The sequence below is a fragment of the Alexandromys fortis genome, unplaced genomic scaffold, assembly GCF_014885135.2.
Source record: "Alexandromys fortis isolate MF-2015 unplaced genomic scaffold, M_Fortis_MF-2015_v1.1 scaffold_40, whole genome shotgun sequence".
Taxonomy (NCBI): Eukaryota; Metazoa; Chordata; class Mammalia; order Rodentia; family Cricetidae; genus Alexandromys; species Alexandromys fortis.
In genome coordinates, this window is record NW_026067966.1 from 7,093,379 (window position 1) to 7,117,401 (window position 24,023).

Sequence of the window (24,023 nt, forward strand, 5' to 3'; positions counted from 1 at the left end):
TTTCCCTCTTGTGTTACGAGACAGAATAGGGTCTGTCTGGCGTGGTCAGGTTTTAGCTCTCAGGGCAGTAAGCCACCATCTCTGTGCATCTCCAGCATCCTAACACAATTTCCAACTCATCTACAGTTCCTGCATTGACCATGCCATCACATCTGCATTCCATACAGGAAGAAGGTAGAAGGAAGGATGGATACTGGTGAGAGCCTAGCCAGAGGCCATCCCCTGCTGTACACTTCTGCTACCTTGAAATCTAGTGTATGGTTGTTGAGCGGAAATGGGTATACATTAAAGAACCACTCTGCCCCTCTGTTACAAGAGGTAAATCTCCCTGTTCCAAGGGGAAATTTAAAAAAAAAAAAAAAAAAAAAAAAAAAAAAAACAGTTTTCTGAAATGGAAAGAATTAACAAACAAATAACACGTAGGCTTTCTCAGAAATTTGGAGGCAGAGAGTCAAACAAGCAGGTGAAGTCATTGAAGGTAGCTGCCTCTGGAAGGCAGGAGTGGGGCACCACGGAAGGGACCGGAGTTTGTATGCTCAGCCTTGCGGTGATCTAGGACTTCCGGAACAGCATTTGCACTTTGAGAGGGAGGCTTAAGGCCTCAGCCAAGGCCAGACCTGTGACTGTTTATCATCAGGGCCGCAGGTTGCGTCTTGGGGCAAACCATCCACTTTGCCTGCTATCTTTGAGTCTTTGCTATCTGCAATCACCTGTGCCTACTGTCTGAGGATCAGGCTCAAGACATTTAGCTCCAGAGAGTTCATTTGCCCACTTTTCCTATTACTAAATTTAAAAACCTTGAGGAGAAATGAAATATATCTGACCGAGTCAGTTCACAAGCAGGCCCAAGACATTAGCAGTATTCAGCACAAAAAGCCCTCTCCATCCATGGCGCTTTGTGTAAGAAGAAACCACACACTCTGCAAACAGATTGCTAATCGAAATATGACACCAGGGCCCACCCAGAACAGGGGGAAGAGGGAAATGGAACCTGGGGCCATGGAATCCAAGAAGCTAAAGAAATAATTCTATGCTCATCAGAAAAGAACCGTCCAAAAGATTGCCGGATTTTCACGAGGAGTGTATCATGTCTTTCACTTGTGAGGCATAGTAGGTTTTGTTTGTTAACTGCTTAAGACAAAAGGAACTAATGATCATGAGACAAGAATCCAAAAAGGAAAACAGTTTCTGAACTTGTATTAAATCATCTTATTCTCTCATGTTATTACCTGGCTTTGGTGCTTACATCACTTAAGTGGAGGCGGCAAGGGAGGGGAGGTCTTGAGGCAGCCGTGGGATAAGTGAGGAAGTGAAAAGCCAACAGTTTAAGTGGGTTGCCAGCAGGTGCGTGATGTGGGTGGCGATGAAGCCCATTAAGGATGTAATTCTGGAAGAAGCTCTTGACGCTGATCATTTGTGAAAGGGGGATTTTTTTTCCCTCCCACATATGTGGTTCTGTACACTTGTCTACAGACCTTGAGCATCGTCGTTCCATCTGCTCATCAACTTCGGAATTACTAACACCGCACCACTTTGAGAGAGCAGACAAGGTTATTAACTTTGGCAAGAGCTGAAAATTTGGCTTTAATATACATGTGAAATTGAATTGTCTGTAACACAAAGCTTTGGAGATTACCCATGCAAAATGAGAAGGATCTGAATTTAAAATTGTTCTCAGTACAGTAAAAAGTAATTCTGCAGACTGCATTTTTACTGCACTGAAATCCATGAAAAGATTGGCTCTATTAATTTAGATTTAAACATAGGCTGTGTGTCTACTAAAATGGTAAATGAGATGGAAAATGTACTTTACAGGAAAATGTTTCTGGAAATGCTTTAGGCAGACAGACCCCTTCTCCATGTCTCTGATTGCTTCTCACTGAGCTGCTTCTGAGGGGGAGCTCTGTCTCCTGTGACAAGGACACACAGACATTGCCTCAGTTACTCTGTAGGCTCTAGGGGTGCACAGGAACGAAGAAATGGGGACCACAACAAAGTTATTGGCACCCTTACATTAGTCTCCAAAGTAGCATGGTGGCAGAGGAGACAACCCTTGACAGGAAAAATATTACAAGACTTGAGTATATTTTTGCCAGTGTCCAAGGCCTTTCTACAAGGAAACCAGAGTGTAGGATTTGGTGACACAAACTGGCTTGTCACACACAAAAGAATTTCCTTTTGTTTAATGAGAAGTTGGCTTTTTCATCCCTTGCTCTAAATTGCTTTATGTCGCAATGAACATATTTCTTGTTCATTATTAATTAACTTTGTTAATTCATAAGCCATCGACCAAAAAAGGTTAATAATGGTCACTGTGTCTATGTGTCTGTCTTGGAGAAGTCTTAGAAATCTTCATTTCTTAATAGAATCTAACAGTGAGGAATCCAAAGACAAGTGATTCCCTCTGCATTTTTCTTAGAGCTGATCCACAGTAAACAGAGCTGAGGCTAGCAAGTCTCCTGGACGTGCAGAGGCTTTCACATAGCTTATCCCGTTCAACCCAGATGAGTAGTAGCACAGCAGATAACAGTGCGTTGCCTGTCCTCATCTCCACGTGCTTTCTCTTGCATTCCAGGCATCGCTGTGCTTTACTTACATCTCTATGATGTGTTTGGGGACCCTGCCTACTTGCAGATGGCGCACGGCTATGTAAAGCAAAGCCTAAACTGTTTGAGCAAGCGTTCCATCACCTTCCTGTGTGGCGATGCCGGCCCCCTGGCTGTGGCTGCTGTGCTGTATCACAAGATGAACAGTGAGAAGCAGGCAGAGGATTGTATCACACGGTAATCATGTTTGTTTGTGAGAATTGTTGCTGAAACACCATTAGGATTCTACATATGTTAGCAAAAGAAAATTCTGAGTTTACTTGTCTCTCAGCAGATAGATCTTCCTCCTGCATTTGGTCAGTTCTTATATTCCTGCTATAGTTAAAGAATAGCCTTGTAATCCCTATTTTAGTACAAGATAGAAGACACCAGCATGGTCCAGATCAAAACCCTGATCATGGGATGACTAATTCACTGTGCTCCCCAAAATCGGCATCTGAAAAGGAAGTGGATCTCTTCTTGTATGCCAGGGACCAAAAACTAATTCCAGACTGCCATTCTAAATGGGTTGTGTAAACATCTATAATCCCAGCACTCAGAAAGCTAAGGTGGGAAGATCCTGAATTTAAGGCCAACCTAGGCTGTGTACTTAGACCATCTCCAAAATCCAATAATAATAAGGATGATGACCATGACAGTAATAACAACCATGATGGTGACTGCCTTTTTTTGGTCAATGACATACAAATCTAGATTATTATTATCATTATCATCATCATCCCTTTGAATATAATTCATGGCAAACTATGCACTGGTGACTTTTAAAGGATTGTTAAACTTTTCTGCAAATAGACAACATTATTGTCTTTGTAAAAAGTAATTGAGCACTCTTTTGAACTCTGGAGAAATGTGGCTGGCATGCAGCTCCATGTATGACTCTTGGTCTCTCACTGAGCAAATGAAAGTCAGCATGGAGAGTTGCGTTTCTGACAGTGTGATCATCCCAGAGTCAGCTGTGGCTTTTATATGCCCACTGTTCTTTCTTATAATTGCTACTAGACAGGCATAATTATTGATTTAGTTTGTTGAGGAATCCCTATATTAACATATATTGTCCTTCTGTATCAGTGGGTTTACCTCCATAAGCTCAGCCAACCATGGCTCAAAAGTGTTGGGCAAAAAGTTTATGTTGTTATTCTCTGATGTGGGAGTGATTTCTTATTAATAAAGAAACTGCCTAGGCCCCTTGATAGGCCAACCCTTAGGTGGGTGGAGAAAACAGAAGAGAATTCTGGGAAAAAGAAGCTGAGTAAGGGAGTCGCCATGATTCTCCCGCTCCAGACAGACGCAGGTTAAGATCCTCCCTGGTAAGCCAGCTCGTGGACTACATAGAATATTAGAAATGGGTTAGAACAATATGTAAGAGCTAGCCAATAAGAAGCTGGAACTATTTCTTTTTTGTTTAAACAGAAAAAGGGGAAATGATGTGGGAGTGATTTCTTATTAATAAAGAAACTGCCTAGGCCCCTTGATAGGCCCACCCTTAGGTGGGTGGAGAAAACAGAAGAGAATTCTGGGAAAAAGAAGCTGAATAAGGGAGTCGCCATGATTCTCCCGCTCCAGACAGACGCAGGTTAAGATCCTCCCTGGTAAGCCAGCTCGTGGACTACATAGAATATTAGAAATGGGTTAGAACAATATGTAAGAGCTAGCCAATAAGAAGCTGGAACTATTTCTTTTTTGTTTAAACAGAAAAAGGGGAAATGATGTGGGAGTGATTTCTTATTAATAAAGAAACTGCCTAGGCCCCTTGATAGGCCCACCCTTAGGTGGGTGGAGAAAACAGAAGAGAATTCTGGGAAAAAGAAGCTGAATAAGGGAGTCGCCATGATTCTCCTGCTCCAGACAGACGCAGGTTAAGATCTTCCCTGGTAAGCCAGCTTGTGGGCTACACAGAATATTAGAAATGGGTTAGAACAATATGTAAGAGCTAGCCAATATTGAAGCTGGAACTAGCCGGGCCAGGCAGTGTTTGAAAGAATACAGTTTCCGTGTAATTATTTCTGGGCATATTTCTGCCGGGGACGCAGCCCTGCCGCTCCTAATGCAACAATTCCCTAAACAGTGTGGCTCTTTACAGAGTGCTTTATTTATAACAGATGTTCAAAGTATAAGTGAAGATGTCCATGGGTTGTATGCTAATCCCCATGTTACATGAAGGATGAGAGTGTCAGTATAGTATCTTTTGGGGGTGCCAGAACCAGTTTCATGGATGCCTAGCAATTACTGGTCTGTGTGTATAATTCCTCAGCAGGCTTTTTGAACTGTTCAAGTTACGATTGTGTCACAAAGAAGGAATTATTCATACCTCTGTTGGTTGATGTATGTATAACTTGTGTAGGCGATCACACGTAGAAGTTCTCCACTTTTAATGTACGTATAACTTGTGTAGGCGATCACACACAGAAGTTTTCCATTCTCCCCAAACGCCCTATACAATGATACTTTCTGTTTATAGCAATTTTTTTTCTATTTGAAATTATATGCACAATAGGGAAGCCAAAGAATCTTTTGCTCTACTATAGCATTGTATGAATCAATATAGTAAATAATTTTCTGCATTGACATTTTAATACATAATTATGCTTATAGCTATCAAAAGCTACGAATGATATAGTCCCGCTTCAAATGAAAAATGACATTATCTAGTATGAATAGAAAAAAAGCTATAGCAAAGAATCATTTAATATAAAACTATACAAGACTTAGAGACATCTCGGGCTGGTCCCCAGCTAAAATCGTCTCCATGCTGGCTGGCCGTCATAGCGCTGGAAGATGCTGCACAGGCTGCTAGAGTAATGACATTATAGCCATACTCAACCCTGTGTGTTGTACTCCTGACCCACTGGTGCAATAGAGGCATGACTCCAATAGGGGTAACAAACTGTTTTCTGATGGACTTGAGCCCTCCTCACCAGGAGGAAATTCTTATCTGGTACTATAAGCCTAGTCAGAAGCCCATGACCAGGAAGGTCGTACGTCCTTTTGGGGAAGCTACTGCTGTTATTTGCTAAGGACATGGAATATCTGTCACTTGACTTCTAAATATACATTGAACACAGTTCCTGTTGAGCACTGAGCCCTAAATGGGCCATCATGTCACCCCTCCAATCTCAGAGACTACCAAAAGAGCTGGTCAGAATGTGAGAGCCCCAGGACAGGCTGGAGTGCTGTGGAATTTTGCCTAGTGGGTGTGAAGCGACCGTTGCTCTCTTTAACTCTCAGCAGCTGTGATTGCCTCCGAGACCCCTGCAGAGCAGCGGCTCTACCTCCCCTTTAGTGGCCCCACTAGCCCTGAGCATCTTCTCAGCGGTCAGTGGCTGTGGAGGGCAGGGACAGCTTTTCAGTGGTGCGGCAACTGGTAAGATGCCAGTGCGCTTGTGAAGGGCCACACCCACATTCCTGAGGGTAACCGTCATTAAACTCCTGGGTTCGCAAAAAATAAAATATGAATTTAAAAAAAACTGTCGTTACCAGACGGATAGGTGATACAAAGCAATAATTTCTCCTAAAAGTTGAAGTAAAGTGTGTTCCTTCCAGGGCTGTTTACTGATGTATGACTAGCTGGTGCAAAACTGTTAGATGCTTCTTCTGTCTGAAACACAGACACTGTCTTTTTTATTTATTAGTTTTTGCACAGCCAGTTGAAATCCATTAGGCATGTGAGGTCCCTGAGATCATGTTCTTGAGTATCACTGTGACTTGACATCAGATAACATTATAGTGGCTCCAATGTGTCACACACAGTCATCTTCCCTGAAATACAGTGGCCAAGTAGGAATCTGCTGTAAGAACTTTAATTGCATTCAGTGGAAACAGGTGTTGAAACAGATTGGAGTTTGTGCTCAGTCCTGGTTACACAAAATGAAATACCTCTCTCTGCCTGCAGTCCTCAGGAGCTCATGTGTAGGGAAAGCCCTCCAACTCTAGGCTGGGGTGTTTTGTTTGCTAGTAGTATGAAACAGCCTTGCTAGATGAGTAAACTAAGACTTGTTTATTGCTTATTTGATTCCTTGGTTATAAGCACCCTTTGTGATTTACATATTCTTAAAAAAATTACGACATTTTAAGAATATTTTATTTATGGCCAGCAAACTCATTACATAGAATTAAAATACAGAATGTGAGATCAGGCGTGGTGGGTCTCATTCATAATCCCTAGCACTTAGAAAGTTGAGGACCGAGGATTTCTACAAGTTGAAGGCCACTCTGGGCCATATAGTAAGTTCAGGTTAGCCTCGTCTACAGCCTAAGATTGTCTGAAAACAAAAGAAAATGTGTCTGTCTGTCTGTCTGTCTGTCTGTGGTTACTTCTGTACTCACACAACGTATACAGATGTGACTGAAGGGAAGACTGTGACAGTTTGTGGCCACAGCTTTGACTGCCTGGCTTCGTACTGCATGATCTCTCTGGACTTGCAGTGCTTGACCACTTTCTACATCTCCTCCCTTCCTCTGGGTGGCAAAAATTCCTCCGCTTGAGTTTCTCGTCCAGAATTATTTTATACTGTCAGTCAGGTATTGAATCCGCATGCCTTCTTACTTGCTTTTTAGTGAGCCTTTTTCCTGGTGTCACGTCTTCGGGGGGTATCACATTTCTTCAGCAATGTCTTTCTTGTGTTCCATTGACTGTACCATCCTTTTTCCTTTCCAGCATTTTCTTGGTGTAATGAGCTCTCAAAATCAGGACGCCTTTAATATACAAAAGTAATGTTTCGACAAAGAAACTGGAGGCCAAAGAAGTAGTTCCATTAGGTTTTAGTTCTTAAACTTGCCTCTGAGGATCTTTGGCTTCCAGAATGGAGGAGGATGGAGGGGTTGGAGGGGATGACTGGCAAGCACTGACTACAGACAGTCCTGTTGTCTTGCCAATGGCCTGGGTGAGACAGCAGCTCTCCTGGTTCTCCGCTGTCTGGTAAATACCCTGTAGGTCCTTTTGTACACAGTGGGTGTCTGGAGCACAGTAGAGAGCCTCGCCTGTTTCATAGTGAGTCACCAGCCTGGCAGATCTTAGTATGCTGAGGCCGGTCCCTAGGATGGTGAGAACTGACTTTTTGGACAGAGGAGGAGATGTGTGTCGTAGTGTGATAAATCAGAAATTATTATCAGCTTATCCAAACAAATAACCGGAGCCTCAGCGATACACTTGTGGGCTTGAGAGTTTCGAAAAAGACATAAAATAACCATTACGATTTTCAGATGACCTCATTATTTTATCTTAGAATGTAGCATGTGATGCGCACAGCTTTAAGCCCTACCTTTAGTAACCAGAACCAGCTAATACGTGCTGATGATCTGCTTTCAGGTCCAGAAAAGAAATGCACCATGTCCTTTGTTAGCCTCAACGCTAATTTTAGGCGATGTTGGCTCGGAACAGGGTGTTGTCTGTAACCATTTACACTGTAGTAGCATTTGCCTCGTGCAAATGAATCTGGTTTTACAATGTTAATTGTATATTGCCGCCTAGTGGTAGTGTGGGTGAGAACACTGGCAGTTTTGGAATTCAGAGTTCAATTTCTGTTTTAGTAGGATCATTGGTGAATGCAGTAATCTCACAATACTTCCTAGAGCAGAAATGACACCAAAGTTTTCCCTTTTGAATAGTTTCTTCAGTCCCTTTGCAAAAAAGTAAATCAAGTTGGTTTTTATTTCCAAAGTCTATAGGATTGATGCCTTTGTATTAGAAGTTGATGAAGTATTCCGCTCTGACCTTGAGGCACCTGTTCTGGCCACTGCAGCAGCAGATTTTGTCTGTAGCAGACAGATTTGGTTATTTGGCCCCAGTGTTATTCGGGTACAGTTTCTTTTGGAAGGGAAAAAATAATGGTTTTCTTGGCAAATGCTTTTAAGTTCTTTTGAGATTGAGGGGCTGGCTGAGCTCCTCTGCCTAAGGCCATGTGTGTAGCCGGATGACAGTGGATGACACCGCCTCCCCCGACTGCTGGGCTAGTGCTGCAGTGTGTGCTGGCTCCTGGGAGAGCCTTGATTGCCTGACTGCTAGGATGTGTCATAACAGAAGAACGAGGCCTAGGAATCTGCATGGCAACCTTTGTAGGATCACTGGAGGGTGATGTGGAGTAAATGTGCCAGTCATTTGTTGCTCAGAGGTCTGCATGGATATATATTGAGAGACCCCGGGAACGAGATTGTTGGGTCACAAGACACATAAGACACCTTAGACAGTCATCTAGAAATAGCTCACCCCCAAGAAACGAAGACAGACAAGCATACATACATGCGTACATACATACATACGTATATACATACATACATACATGTATATACCATGCAGCCTAGCCAACACCAGTATTTGTAGTAGTAACCTTATTCAGTAGTGCAAAAATGCTGTCAATTTTTCTTTTAGTTTGTTACTACCAGGATTGACCTTGACATACACACACCACATACACACACCACACACATACACATATACACACCACACACACACATTCACATATACACACTACACACACATACACACATATACACACCACACACACACATACACATATACATATACACACCACACACACATCACACACACACACACTGCCATTTGTATTTTCTTTTGAGTATAAGTAAAATTGGAGGCTGAGGATGTAACTCAGGATGATGCCCAAGACACTGGGTGTGTCCCTAGCACTGCAACAATAAGGTGGTGGGGGTTTGGGGGTGGTGAGAAGTCTAAAACAACATATCTGCTGTTCCACCACTCAGACAACCCTGTTAGCATTGATCAAAGCTTTGACAGTATTACAGTATATTACAAGGAAATAGAAACTTCTGGCCATGGTAACCCTGTCACTTTATTTCCTATAATTGTGAAAAGGAATAAAGAGAAAATATAAGCTAGCATTTATGTTTTGCTAATTTGAGGTACATCAATTTCTTGCGATATGCCGTTCTTTCAAAGCCCCATTTTTTTGTATCAAAGAGCAAGGGCTCACTTTAAAAAAAAAAAAAAGTACCAGAAATGGAGAGATGGGTCAGTGGTTAAGAGAAGAGCGAGCTCTTGTTGCTCTTGCATAGGACCTGGGTTCAGTCCCCAGAGGTCACCTGGTGACTCACGCTCTTCATGATTCCAGCTCCAGGGGATCCATACCTTCTCTGACCACTGCAGGTACCGGGCACAGGTGTAGTGCACATGCATAATTCAAGTGAAACACTTAGAAAATGAGTAAATCTTGTTTTTGCTTAATTTTTAAAAACACGAATCCTGGGCTGGAGAGATGGCTCAGTGGTTAAGAGCATTGCCTGTTCTTCCAAAGGTCCTGAGTTCAATTCCCAGCAATCGCATGGTGGCTCACAACCATCTGTAATGAGGTCTGGTGCCCTCTTCTGGCCTGCAGACATACACACAGACAGAATATTGTATACATAATAAATAAATAAATATTAAAAAAAAAAACACGAATCCTTTATGCCTTCCCTGAACCTTTCTCCCGTATCTGTCGGCTGTTTTAGTCACAAACTCTTATCATTCTGACTACAGGACAAGCCCTTCTCATTGTAGGCAGCATGCGCCTCTCTCTCCCCGCTCATGATAGAAGTGGTAGAGAAGGAGGTGAGGGAGACATTTGCTCCCAAACAATCGTCCTGCACAGCTATCGTCCCTTACTGTATGTCCTGGTGTGCATCTGGCCTCGTAGAAGCAGTTATCAGGGATTCGTGTGCATTTCTTGTGGTCTTGATCTGGGTATATTATTAGTCTCCAGAGGCCGTGGCTGTATACCACCTCAGCTGCACCCTGACTCCTGACTGTGAAAATAAAAGCCTAGGCAAGGGCCTCATTCTACCGAATGGGCAAATCTTTATTAGGAAGAGGAGCACATGGTAGCTTCATGACCTGCTTTTGTAGCTCAGAGAAAGCCACAGTGTCCTCTAGACTAAGTATTAGCAGACAAGAAAGCTGTACACAGCCTACACCTTGTCAGCTCATTCCACCAAGAAAGCCATTTTCTCACACTCTTACTGCTTTTGTTAACCAGTTCTGTGGATTTTGATAGAAAGGGTTGCGTCCCTATGACTGTTGATCCCTGGTTACAATATTTCATATACAACCATTCGCTCCTTGTGACTCATAATACTAGACACTTGTTCAAACATTTGAGTGTAAAATCAAGTTAGGCACACACACTAAGCTCACAGTCCAGCACAACCACAGATAAGAGACTCATTTTTAGAGATGAGACTAGAGGAACAAAGATGAAATGTGCTTAGTATATCATAAAATACCAGATATTATTTGATTTTCCAGAAAATCCCTGGTGTTTCACAGTAATATCACTTTGCCGAGTTTTGACAAAAATTTAAACATTTGAATAACATTTTATTAAATGTGTGGGATAACATTGAAATTCATAGACTAATTTAGAGAAAATTGAGTTATAGTTTCAAAACTCCATGTGATTAAAAAGTTTAAACCAGCCAGACAGTGGTGGTTCATATCTTTAGTCCTAGCACTGGGGAGGCAGAGGCAGGCAGATCTCTGTGGGGCCTACCTGGTCTACAGGACAAGTTCCAGGACAGCCAGGACTATACAAAGAACCCCTGTATCAAAACTTAAAAATTAAAAAACAAAAACAACTAAAAACCCCACAACTCATATAAAGGTTCATTCTCAGAGTTGAAGCTGTCTGTAATCTGTGGCGTCTTCCAAGCGTATTTCCCCTGGGGTCTTCCCCTACTTCCTGGTTGCCTGGAGTATGGTTGACCAGCTGTACATGTTTCCTCACTGAGCCTGCTTCTGGGCTAAGTACACAGAAGTTAGAGGTGAGTGGGGCTTAACCCTCTCCTGGAACCACAGTGCCTCTAGTCTGAGTTTCAACTCCTATGGGTTCCCGATGCTGTTGCTTCACCTTGGTACTTAAGATGCCTATTTTCTGGGCTGTAAGACAACCAGAGAGAGAAACAAGGCCTTGCCCATTCTAATCCTTTATTGATGACCCTCCCTTCCTGTCCAGACAAAACTCCTCTGGGCTCGCTCTCGCCCACTGCTACCCACTTCTGTGTGCCTACTTCTGTGTGTTTGGCTGTACGGAGTTCAGGCCAAGGGAATACTGACAGGGGAAATACACCCCCGATCTGTTATCCCAGATTCTGCCCCAGGCATCTGCCGCTATTTCCTTTTAAAGTCTCTAAGCTGCCATGTGGATTTTGTCTAGGTTTTTGGAGTTATGTTTAATGAGAGAAGGAAGGGTAGAGTCTACTTGCCGCTCCTTAACTGGGAACAGAACCCATTAAAACTGAGAAGCTGAACTGAGTCCGTCAATAAGAACCAAATAAATGATATTACAACTTTTAAGGAATGAAACCACTCTTTGTGTGCTCAACAGGGAAGGACTACGAAGGGTGTTGCAGAACATTGCTGGGTTACATTTATGTTGATACATACATGTGTTTGTGCTTGTATGAACACAAATCTAGAGATACATACATTCTCATATCTATACAACTTGGTGGTCAAGGTCGTTTCTAAGAATAAGAGCTAAAGGGCTCTGTGCCGGCTCGCGCAGTCTCCTTGTGGCAGATCAGGCTGCAGTGTAGATGAGTGGGACACGGCAAGTGTCTGATTAAAGCCGGTGGCACTCTTAAATGTCAGTTAGTCTAGGCTGCATGCTGGGATGGCAGCCGCCCCTAGCTCCTCCGTCCCCACTGCTTAAGTACAAGTCTGCCTACGGGAGAAGCTAGGCAAATTCAGATAGCCTCAGGCTACTTGTGCTTTCTCGTTATGTTTTACCACTTCCATTGTGAACTTAATGTAGGGCTAAACTGATTTTAGATGTGTATGTTTATGTTTCGGTGTACATATTTTTTAGTGGACCGTTTTGCGTGCTAATGTCTGATCCCTGTCAGATGATCACAGCCACGTGTTTCTCTTCCTAGGCTCATGCACCTAAATAAGATTGATCCCCATGCACCAAACGAAATGCTCTATGGCCGCATAGGCTACATCTTCGCTCTGCTTTTTGTCAATAAGAACTTTGGAGAGGAGAAGATCCCTCAGAGCCATATTCAGCAGGTAATACAGCTTCGTGGGCTTTAGGGGGTGTTGTTTAGGCATCTTCTTACACACTCTGTCTCTCCAGATAGCACAGCCCATGTAGAAAGACCATGTGTCTTGACCTCTGTAGGTCAGGCACACAGAGCCAACAGCTATAGTCAGTATGTGGGAAGCCCTGTCAGGAGCAGTAGGAGTCAGAAGGCTGTCCTGCTCCATTTGATACTTCAGAGGCCCTTTCTGGGGGAGATAGAGGGCAGATCTCATCTCTCAGATGCAAGGATCTCCTTTGGTGTCTAGAGGAGTTTGTGCTTTTTTTTTTGTTTTTTTTTTTTGTTTTTTTGTTTTGAAAAACATGTAGGTTTTTTAAAATGATAGTAAAAAGAGCTGAGGATCCTCCTGAACCATCTTATAGGCAGAATATGCATTCACACTTCTCAGAAGGGAGCTGTATCCTTTCTGGTGGAAGATGCTGTCTTATTCCCTACCAGTAATTCGGTACTTCTTAACAAAAAGTTTCTTGCCTCTGCCAAGCACACTTTTTGTCTTATTGTCTTGTTATTTTGTTTGGCGTTCTCCCTGCAGATTTGTGAAACAATCTTAAGTTCTGGAGAAAACCTAGCTAGAAAGAGAAACTTCACAGCAAAGTCTCCACTGATGTATGAGTGGTACCAGGAATATTACGTGGGAGCTGCTCATGGCCTGGCAGGAATCTATTACTACCTAATGCAGGTAAGGGATGCCTAAGGAGAGACGATCCTAGTACTGTAACCCACACGTGCACTGTGTTGGGTAGGGAGCGGGTCCTAGTCACTGTCACACCCCTCACAGTCACCTGACCTCAGCAAAGGTGCTGTAGCCAGGGTGCACCTTCAGTTGTGGAAGCATAAAGACACCATCCTGTGGGAGGTACCAGGTTCCCAGATGAACTTACTGAGGGCCCCTGGAGCAGTATCTCAGCCTCTAATTCCATATGAGTGCCCTTTGCTCCGCTCTCAGAAAACGCCTTGAATTACAAGTGTAATTCCCTATTATTATAAAGAACAACCTAATGAAAGAAGTTCTAGGAGTAACCAAATGAGCACACACTGCCTAAGGTTCACCACGGGAGTGAAGCCAAGAAGACTTTCTGGTAGATTTTGTCTGATTTGCCTGAAAAAAGCGGAATGTGCTGTGCCCCATAGTTCTTACGTTCTGACAGTCTTGGGAGACATCAACCAAACTTAGAAAGACTGAAGAAAAATGGAACTTAAGAGGTCAGAAAGGTAACTCAGAGGGTGCCATTTTAAGGGAACAATTGGCATTTACAAATGAGAATTTGTGGCAGAAGAAAATGGATTCTTGATGGCAGCAGAGGTCTGTGGCTCCCCTTGACAAAGAGCAGCGTCACATAGGGAGGTGCTGCACTCGTACATGCAGCATGCATGTGTGGGCGTGCACGGTGCGGTCTCGCTGGAAGAATACGACCCGTGCTCAGCCCACGATTGCTTTTAAATACAGTCACAGTTTGGGAGCGGCGATCGGAGGAGAACCTGTACTTACTTACTTACTTACTTACTTACTTACTTATTTATTTATTTATTTATTTATTTATGTGTTTATTCTGTTTTCCATTAGAAGTTGTATAGTTAGCATCTTTTTCTGAACTGCTCCCTCAGTGACTCTTATTTCTAGAACTACACGTAGATTAATCTTTTAAGAAGCTTTTGTGAAAGGCAGGCTGTGTCTCCTGACATTCAGGCTGAGTTTTAAAGTCGTCATGACAGTGAATGGGTGGCCTTGTTGACCTGTCATTAATTAAATCTGATAGTCAAGAGATATCTGCCCTGCCTCTTTTTATTAGCTCTAATAAGAAATCTGAAAACTACAGTATTGATTTTTCAATTTCCAGGTTGTTATCTTTTCGAAAAGATGAAGTTTTTAGTAATGAAAATCCATTTGTGAACGTGCTAGATAGCAATGTAAAATTGGACAGTATTACTTCTAGGCCATGTTGGATAATTCCTGGAGAGTGATTTACTCTGCTTTTAATACTTTCTGTTGAATACTATTCTTTATGTCCAGTACTATTCTTAGATATCTTGAAGAACACAGAGCCCCGAGAACACACTGCATCATGTATTCTAGTACCGTACCCAGAGAGGAGCATCCATTGCTGTGTACCCTCACCCTATACACCCCACCCCGTGCCTGGAGTGCAGTACTTTGAATGTCTCTTTTAAAGAATGAGCAAGGCATTGAATCAAGAACAGGATCAAAAAGAGAAATAACAGTATCCCCAGTGATGTCTATGTGCCCTGCATCACACTGCCATATAAGCCTATATATCATCATAGTAGAATGAGCCATATACAAGTCATTTCCAATTTGGTGTTGAGCCACACTGCAGTTCTGCATCGGGTCTCAGCCCCATGCCCTTCCCTGTTGTAGGCAGCACCCACCACCTCTCTGTCAGAAAGAGGGAGCCAGAGTTGGTGGTCAGTGCTTCTCTGCACTTGACAAACATCTGTTTCCCTTCTGTTCGCAAACATTGGCCTAGGAAAAGTACGTGTGCCTATGTCCATAACAGCGGACCCTGGAAATGGTGTGTGCAGAAGGCTTTAAGACTTAATTAGCAGCCCAATCGTGGTTTGTTCCATTACTTTAAAATTATAAAACAGAAAATGTAAACAATATCCAGCAACTGAAAAATAGTGGGAGAGATATAAAGCCTTTTAATGACTTCAGATTTCCTATTAGTCATGTTTTGTTTTGTTTTTTTCTAGTTTAAAACTCATTTTGAGGTCTGGGAATGTATTTTTCTTCAGCAGAACTAATAATTCTGTTTCTCATGTTTAGCCCAGCCTTCATGTGAGCCAAGCCAAGTTACATAGTTTGGTGAAGCCCAGTGTAGACTTTGTCTGTCAGCTGAAGTTCCCTTCTGGCAATTACCCTCCATGTTTGGATGATACCAGAGACCTGCTTGTCCACTGGTGCCACGGTGCTCCTGGGGTCATCTACATGCTCATCCAGGCCTACAAGGTACCTCATGCCTTATTTAACAGGAACTGAAGATACATACCAGACGGTTTTGTAAGTTAACACAATCCTCATAATCGTTAAAGGATTATGAATCAGCTGCTAAGTCTAAGGTCATTGTGCTGAATGGGTTGGCATCCATTCTCAGCGTCCGTCCCACCATAGTGGGCACCATCTCCTAACACTTCACTACCACAGTAACCAAGGTGACAGCAGAAGTGGCAGAGCCTGGATCACTGCCCCAGAAGCGTGGCCATAAACAGAATATTCTTACACTGTGCTGCAAGAGTGAAATGTTCCAACTGCTGAGCAGATAGATTGTTGACCCTTCAGAGATCAAGTTCTGAACCTGTAACCTAGACATTCCTCTTCCAGGCTTATGCCAAAAGAAAAAAAATTCAAAATAATTGAAAGAGAGACATGCAGCTGCTGTTCCTAACAGCTCCTTTAGGGCCAGAACGTGAAAATATCAAAACATCCGTCATCCATGAGGAGACAAATGTACAGATAAAGTCCAGCATGTGCACTGGGGAGCAGTGTCCGCTGAAAGGACAGTGGAATCTACACTACAATACTCTCAACAAACAAAATAGACACTCAAAGATGCAATGGAAAGAGGAAATTAGACTTATATGGAGTGATGACCAGTAGGAAAATTTATAGAGACAGGAAGTAGAAGGTATCAGGGTCCGGAAGTAGCGAGCAGGGAAAGAGGGCTATTGCTTGAAGTCTAGTGATTAAGATGGAAGTGATGCTGTGTGCACAACTTCATGACTGTAATTAATGCCACTGAATTGTGTGCATAAAATGCAATCCTGGTGCTGGGAGGTTGGAGACAGAAAGGTTCCTAGGGCTTAAGGACCAGCTAGTATTGCCCAGTCCTTGACCTCCAGGGTGAGCAAGAGACCCTATCTCAAAAATTAAGGTAGGGAGCAATTAAGAGAAAACACCTGATGTTGACCTTTGGCCTTCATCGGTACCCACACATGCACTCATATAACACACACACACGTATAATAGCTCATAGATTCTTCCCTAATGGTGGAGAGTGTCACAGTCCCTCAGCAGCTGCAGCTGCCGTGCGTTCTTTGGAGAGGGACTGGTGATGAGAACAGGTGGCCGGTGAGTACAGCTGCTGCGTCAGTCACACACAGATCAGACCCAGGTGTGTTTGAACGTCACACACACAGATCAGACCCAGGTGTGTTTGAACGTCACACACACAGATCAGACCCAGGTGTGTTTAAAAGCAGCTAGTTGTTGTGTTAGTTTGCTTTTCTGTCTTTGTGCTAAAACACCGACTACAAGGAACTTGGAGCAGGGAAAGATTTGTGTGGCTTATAGGTTGGTCCACCATAAGGGAAACCAAGGTAGAAACCTGGAGGCGGAACTGAAGCGGAGTCCCTGAGGGACGCTGTTTACTAGTTCCCCTCCCCTAGCTGGCTCAGCCTGCTCTCTATACAACCCAAGACTACCTGCCAGGATGGTACCACCCACAGTGGTCAGCAGTCAAGGAAGCACCCTACAGACATGCCCCACAGGCCATCTGATTTGGACAGTCCCTCCTCTTCCCACGTGTGCCTAGGCTCGTGTGAAGTGACAGAAACCTCAATGTGAAACCAGCCAATGTTAAGAATTTGTCTCTGGCAGTACCACACCTTCTGTCACTGCATTCCTGTTTTCTTGTTGCCTCGCCTCCTTCTTTGGGTTCCCGCCTTGCTGTTCCTTCAGAAAGGGCTACCTGGAGGGTTTTCCTTTATGCCCCAGATGATGGGACTCATGTGTGTCCCTTGACTCTGCAGGTGTTCAAAGAGGAGCAGTACCTCTGCGATGCCTACCGGTGTGCTGATGTGGTCTGGCAGTACGGACTGCTGAAGAAGGGCTATGGGCTGTGCCATGGCGCTGCAGGGAATGCTTATGCCTTCCTGGCTCTCTTCAACCTCACACAAGATGTGAAGTTCCTGTACAGGGCCTGTAAGGTAAGGGTTGGGACTGAGTCAGTTCCTTTATATTATGTCCATGAGCTTAGAGGTAACACGCATGTTCTTTAAGAAAGGCCTCCAGGAAGGATTCGGCTATGTTCACATTCCTGTAAAGGGCAGATCCTGCTGGGACGTCTGTGGGGGGAAAGACGAGGAGGCATTTTGCTGATGGTTACCATCGACAGCGGTGGCTCTCCCTGCCGCTGAACTCCTCCCAAGCTGTGCACCTGCCTTGAAATCACCAGTTTCTCAAAATCAGCCCCTTGTCTCTGACTTGGTAGTTTTGGAATTTGTCAAAGTAACCCAGAGTTTTCATGAGTTTCCAGGGTTTCTGAGGAAATCACTTCAGTTATTGAACTTTATCTCATTTTCAGTTTGCTGAGTGGTGCTTGGATTACGGAGAACACGGATGCAGGACACCGGATACCCCCTTCTCCCTCTTTGAAGGTATTTTTCACACATACCTTACCTTCTTACATCATCAACTACTACTCTGCTCGGTGGTAATGTGTTTGAATTCCAGTTGTACCAACAAACTGGTTTTTATAGTTTATTGTAAAACATATACTTCCTTATTTCCTGATAGGTCAGATCAGTTAGCAAGGCTGGGATGTAGCTCACCTGTTAGAGCGTTTGCTTAGTGTCCGTGAGCCTGAATTCCTCCTCCACACTGCATAGATGGGGCATGTTGGCACACACCTATAATCTCAGCTACAATCCCAGCACTCGGGATGGAGACAGTACAGGCAGGAGGATCAGCAATTCAAGGTCATCATCTACCATTTAGCCATTTTGAAACCCTGTGTCAAAAATTATTAATTAATTAGCAGGCATGCCACCTCAGACTTTAACATTCATAGCTGTAATGTTGACCACCGTTTATGAAGCCAGGAGGTCTATGCTAAGTCATGGATGCGGAGCCTCAGAGAGGGCAGTGGCCACAGTGCTGTGGTGAAGGAACTCCCACGTGGCCAGTGGCTTGAACTTGTCTGCCTCCACTCCGTCTGTTCTAAGAACCCCTCTAGGGGTCTCTGATGTAGACATGCACTGCATGCCTTAGCATAATGTTGATACTAAAACAGAAAAAAATAAAGTCACTTTATAAAATGAAGCCATTTGGTGTAATAACTTGTGCCTTTTTCTCTTCCTCTAGGGATGGCTGGAACAATCTATTTCTTGGCTGACCTACTAGTCCCCACCAAGGCCAAGTTCCCTGCATTTGAACTCTGAACAGAAAGTGTGTCCCCTGCAGCATGACCCCTTGTGTCTTCCAGCCTGGGCTAAGTGTTTCTGTTGCTTCTGAAGAGCAGAATGAAACTGTGTACTTGATGTAGTTGGGTTTTTATTTCCATAATTTGTCTTCAGCATTTCAGCGCCTTCCTTTTTTTATTTACTTTTATCTAAAAGTATAAGTGAAGCCAGGCGGTGGTGGCACACACCTTTAATCCTAGCACTCAGGAGGCAGAGGCAGGCAGATCTCTTCAAGGCCAGCCTGGTCTACAGAGGAGTTCCAAGACGGGCTCCAAAGCTACACAGAAAAACCCTGTCTTGAAAAACCAAAAAAAAAAAAAAAAAGTAAGTTAAAAGCCATCTTAATTTTCTTCCAAATGGAAGGATGATTGACAGGTGTAGTATTTTATTGTGATATACATGTATTGGAGGAAACCTTACTCTTACTTAATTTTATGAATGTAACTATGCACCAGTGCTCTGTTGGCGTACAAAAGAGTTCTACAAGAGCCATGAATGGCGTTTAACAAAGGTTTATTTATTTGAGGATAAACTCAGAGGAAGGGTAGCGATCCACAGTCCTCTGTGTGTGCTGGAAACTACAACTGAATCCAGCAGAATAAAGGGTCATGCATGCTTTTTGTCTGCATTTATAGTACATGAAACCACGCCCAAAGTGTGCCCGTCAAGGAGTTCCCACAGCACCATTCCTTAAACTGTTTTCTAACAACTCAGTAAACCATGCCTGGTAGCATGCTGTCCCATCTACTGAGGAGACTGTGGCAGCAGGATTACAAGTAACGGCCAACCTGAGTGGCTTAGTGGGCCCATGTTTCAAAGCAGAGAGGAGAGAGAGGTCTATGGTATAGCTGAGAGGTAGACACTTTCTTAGCGCATAAGAAGCGCTAGGTTCTGTCCCAGCACACAGGCGCACATACACACGTGCTCACACACACACGTGCTCACACACACACACTCAGTGCAGGTAGACAGGGATTGTATGTAAATAGCCATTGATGAACATTGCCTTCTATCTCTTCTGTTGGATATTTTTCCTCCTACAGAGAGTAGTTTTATAACTTGGTTTTCTCCAAATGGCTAAAAAGGGACAAAAATATAACACATGCTTCTGGAAGAAAAACTTAAGAATTGCAGATTAGGCTTGGAACTATGTCTGTGCCATTTTTTTAATCTTCTAGTTTCCTGTCTGAACTAGAAATACACTGTATTGTAGCAATGTTACCAAAATTTAAAAGTGGTTCTGATGTGTGTCCTGACCTGAAAGCTAATTCACCACAACAGTTCCTTGTTTTCTGCTAATACCTGGAAATGTTTACTTTAAAAGAGTTTGTCCTCCAGTGTTCATATGGTTTCCAGCCTGACCTTCAGCTCCTTTAAAAGTTTGGCTTAGGTTCTCCTTGCTCAGACTGTGCCCGAGAGCCAACTGTCACCCTTCTGTCAATTGGTCTGAACGTTGGTCTTTTCTGCTTATGCTTACGAAGAGGGTGGGAAGGGAGACACTATGACCAAGAGCTTCTAAGAGAACAGAACTTTGGACAAGCATGCTTGTTCTTAGGAAGCTTCTGATGCTACAGCCTCCATGCTTGGAACACACGAGTCTTGCGTGTCCCAAGTGCAATAGCCCGTCAGAGTCTGAGACCATGGAGTCCCTGAAGACTCCTTGGTGCTTCAAACTCTGAACAAATGCTTTCAGACTCCTTGGCTCCTCCCTCCCTCCTCACAACCCAGGCCCTTTGTAACTAACCTGGAATGTTTGCTGGCTTTAATACTACAGGGTCTGAGAATATTTAATGTGAATCAAATCCCCACGGAGTGTGTGCTGGTTGCTGTGAGGAATATCTGTTATTTTCCAGTTGATACCAAAATTGCTAATATTATGAGAAATTTTCTGTCCCTTTAAAGGCTACCTACAGTAGTATTCAAAGAGCAGCTCAGTTCTCAATTTCTAGGGTTGGACTGCTTCTTCTGTGGCCCCTGTCCATCAGGGCTTGTGTGACGTCACCCTGTGAAGTGCTGTGGAAGCTGTGTGCAGACTGCCTGGTGGTGTAGGTGTTTGTAAGGAAGAGCCATCAGCAGCAGAGCGCGCCCATCCAGCAGGCTTTAGAGGAGAAAGCCCACTTGGTTTAGTTACATGGTGTATTATAATCTGCCTGTACTTTAAGCTACTGTGGTTACTTATTAAAACAAAAAGAACCAGTGTTTTGGTCAGTAGAGACTGGATCACAGTGCTTCCCAGGCATCCTGATGAATGCAGCCCCAGAGAAAACTCCAAGTAGGCAGTGTCTTGAGTAACAGCCTTGTTACTGTCTGAGCTGTCTTCTGCATATTGCCATCCATTCACAGACCCCTCAACGTGAGCAATTCAGCTTCCCACCTTCTCTGTAGCTTTTAAAACTTACTGCACCGGCAGAGTATCTGTGCTGCTTTTGTACATAAGAGCTACAGGGGTTTTCTGGGGCTTTTTAACTCAGACACAGTACAAAGCCCCAAGCAATACCACCCCTCTGAGGAAGAGACTGTAAGAGATGTTTAAAAGCCTTACGGAGGTTAGTTCCCGAGAACCCAGCGGCATTGCTAATCTTCATCCAGAGCCTGTTCGCCCGTGCGTTTCTTCCATTGTACACTTCTGTGCTTAGCTTTTCACCATGGCAGCCTGACCGTGACTGGTTCCGTAGTTCCTGCCAGGCCTTCATCTCATCCCATCTGTCCGTCTTTCGTGCTTAGATTCATCTGGCTCCTTTTTCATAAGTCACGTCACATCCGCTTGACATCAGAAGTCTCCATGAAGCTAGAGTTAGCTAAAGGGGGGGGGGGGGGCTAAGGATATTTTTTTCTCCTTCTTCCCATTTCCATGAGTGATTGAACTGCAACATTCTGCTCCTGTGTCCTCAGGTCAGTTTGTGTCTGCTGTTGCCTTCTCCTGCCTAGTTCTGAAATAAACAGTGTGAGTGGGAACATTGATTTACATACTTCTTAGGCTCCTAGAAATAGGTGTAGCCCCTACTTACTCATTCTGAACTCCAGTTCTTGCACGAATAATAAAAACCCAGGGACAAATATTGGGGTTCAGCCTGAAGACCAGGAAAGCAAAGCAGCAAAGCCACTAGAGAGCTCTTACCTCTATGAAATCTTCAGGCTGAAAGAGAGAGTTCCTGTCTCACCCCGCCTTATATTCCTCTCTAGTGCTGGGGTTAAAGGCGTGCACAACCACTGCCTGGACTGTGTCACTGACTAATGTGGCTGCTTTGTGTTCTGATGTTTAGGCAAGCTTTATTTATTAAAATACAAATGAAATATTACTGCATCCAATTCCTTTTCTGCTTCCCTGAAACATGTCAGAGCAAGTTTCTGAGTCCTCTGTACCACTGGGCTGTAGGAGACCTGTTTACATCCAGTAAGCTGGAATCAGTCTTGGGGACATTCAGGGTTCACCCCAAGGTTACATTGCCACTTACTGGGAAGGGCTGGGATCGTATCTGTATTGACTGACTGACCTTCAATAAAATGTTACTAGGCCTGAGGATTGCCTGCTGTTCTTTACTTCCGTTTGAACCTGAAAATTATTTCACCGTAAGGGTAGGTAGTGGCTTTTCTTTTTTTGTATAAACTTGCTCACTCCCTGGGATTTGTTCCTGTCTTTACTTGATGGTTCACCCCTTCCTAGTAATGCATTTATAGAAAGAAAATGTTATCGCATCTGATCATGAAACAGGAAGACTCCCAGGTTTTGAAGTGAGCCGTGCATTACCCTCCTGTGCTTCTCTGAGTCTGCCTGTAGTCAGTGACTAACAGCCCTGCTCTGGGAATTTTCCCTGCTCACAGTTGTAAGGAGCTGTGAATTGATGTCAACGAATGAGGCTTAATCGTGGGAAAGATCTGCCCGGTCACCTGGGAGACTGCCATTTCTCATGACACAGCAAACTAGCACATCAGAAGTTTGCCAGTGTTCTCATGAAACATGTGTTTTCATCTCTGAGCTACAGATACTAACATGACCGCCATCTCTCCCCGCTGTTGGCTGAGTAACTCAACTCAACACCAGGGATAGGCGTGATCATTTTCCTCCCTTCAAGTGAAATGAAGGTGTGCATGGTGGTGTCAGGTCTGCAGATGCTGGCAGTGAGGCATGGAGGGACAGAGCCTCCAGAGGTCACCAGATTCCATAGTGACCCTCTTCTCTGTTTACCTCTTCCTAGAAAGTAAAACTACACAATTATCATTGTATTAAAAATAATAAAAGTCATTTGACCCTTTCCACTTACCTATAACTTGTTTGTTCGTATGTTTTAAAGATCCTTTGTCCCTCCCATACTCTCTGATCATTAGAAAATGGTAATTTATGTCAGTTTTTCTTTTCCCACAATAATCCCCACTGTGGACTCAGGACCCCAAAGGCCTCATATGTTCTGTCCTTACAAAGTTCGTGTAAACTTACCCTGTAAATGTCCCTGGAGAATTGTCTGCTTCATTCTCTTTTGCATCCACACACTCTCCTGGCCAAAGCTGTGGTCAGTTGAAGCAGGATACTGGCTTTCTTGCAATGGAGAATACACTGGCTTCACAGTTCCATTCTGTGAACTGGTAAACAATATTCCAGGAGCCTGTGAAATGCGTCCTTGGGGACATATTTTACAGTTTCGTTAGTAATGAGAGAAAGCACAAACAGGAAGCCAGAACGTGGACTAACGAGGACAGAGAAATGGATCTGAGCAGGGCCACTTGGCATCGCCAGCCAGCTTCATTTCACATCTCCGTATCACGTTAACTCTCCATCAACATGCAAACTGCAGCCATGGTGACATTAAGTCTGCAGCTCATGTTCTGTCACTCCGCAGATAAACGTCGGAGAAAGCCATTGTGCGGCATTTAATGGTTATGGGGGGAAGAGGAGGAGAACTTACGAGTCAGTTTGCAAAGTACTATCAAAATTGCCTAATTTCTCTGGTGGACCTGGGAATGAAGGGAAGTATTTGATCTAAAAGAGCTGATAGGGGCTCGCTTAGGCGTATGGCTAACACTGGCTCAGGAACTGGCGTTTAGCAGTTTCCCGTGCACTCTCACGGGTACACTTTGCACTGTTAGTACTGCCAGGCATGCCTGTGCCATCGTGCTCTGAGCAGTGGGTTTTCTTGATCGCTTGCATGTATGTAAGGTAGGTTCTACATA

At 43.8% G+C, this 24,023-nt stretch overlaps 1 protein-coding gene across 3 annotated transcripts in view; it reads left to right on the forward strand.

Moving 5' to 3' along the window:
* The window catches only part of Lancl1 (LanC like glutathione S-transferase 1), a 37,976-nt gene extending 15,599 nt beyond the window's left edge, over positions 1-22,377 (forward strand). For all 3 annotated transcript variants that reach the window (XM_050154240.1, XM_050154238.1, XM_050154239.1), the window contains 7 exons: positions 2,576-2,783; positions 12,492-12,627; positions 13,192-13,338; positions 15,445-15,627; positions 17,427-17,603; positions 17,981-18,053; positions 18,760-22,377. In XM_050154240.1, the coding sequence (XP_050010197.1) occupies positions 2,576-2,783; positions 12,492-12,627; positions 13,192-13,338; positions 15,445-15,627; positions 17,427-17,603; positions 17,981-18,053; positions 18,760-18,836 (1,001 nt within the window). In that variant the 3' untranslated portion in view covers positions 18,837-22,377. The remainder of the gene's footprint in view (positions 1-2,575; positions 2,784-12,491; positions 12,628-13,191; positions 13,339-15,444; positions 15,628-17,426; positions 17,604-17,980; positions 18,054-18,759) is intronic.
* Positions 22,378-24,023: the final 1,646 nt, after the last annotated feature.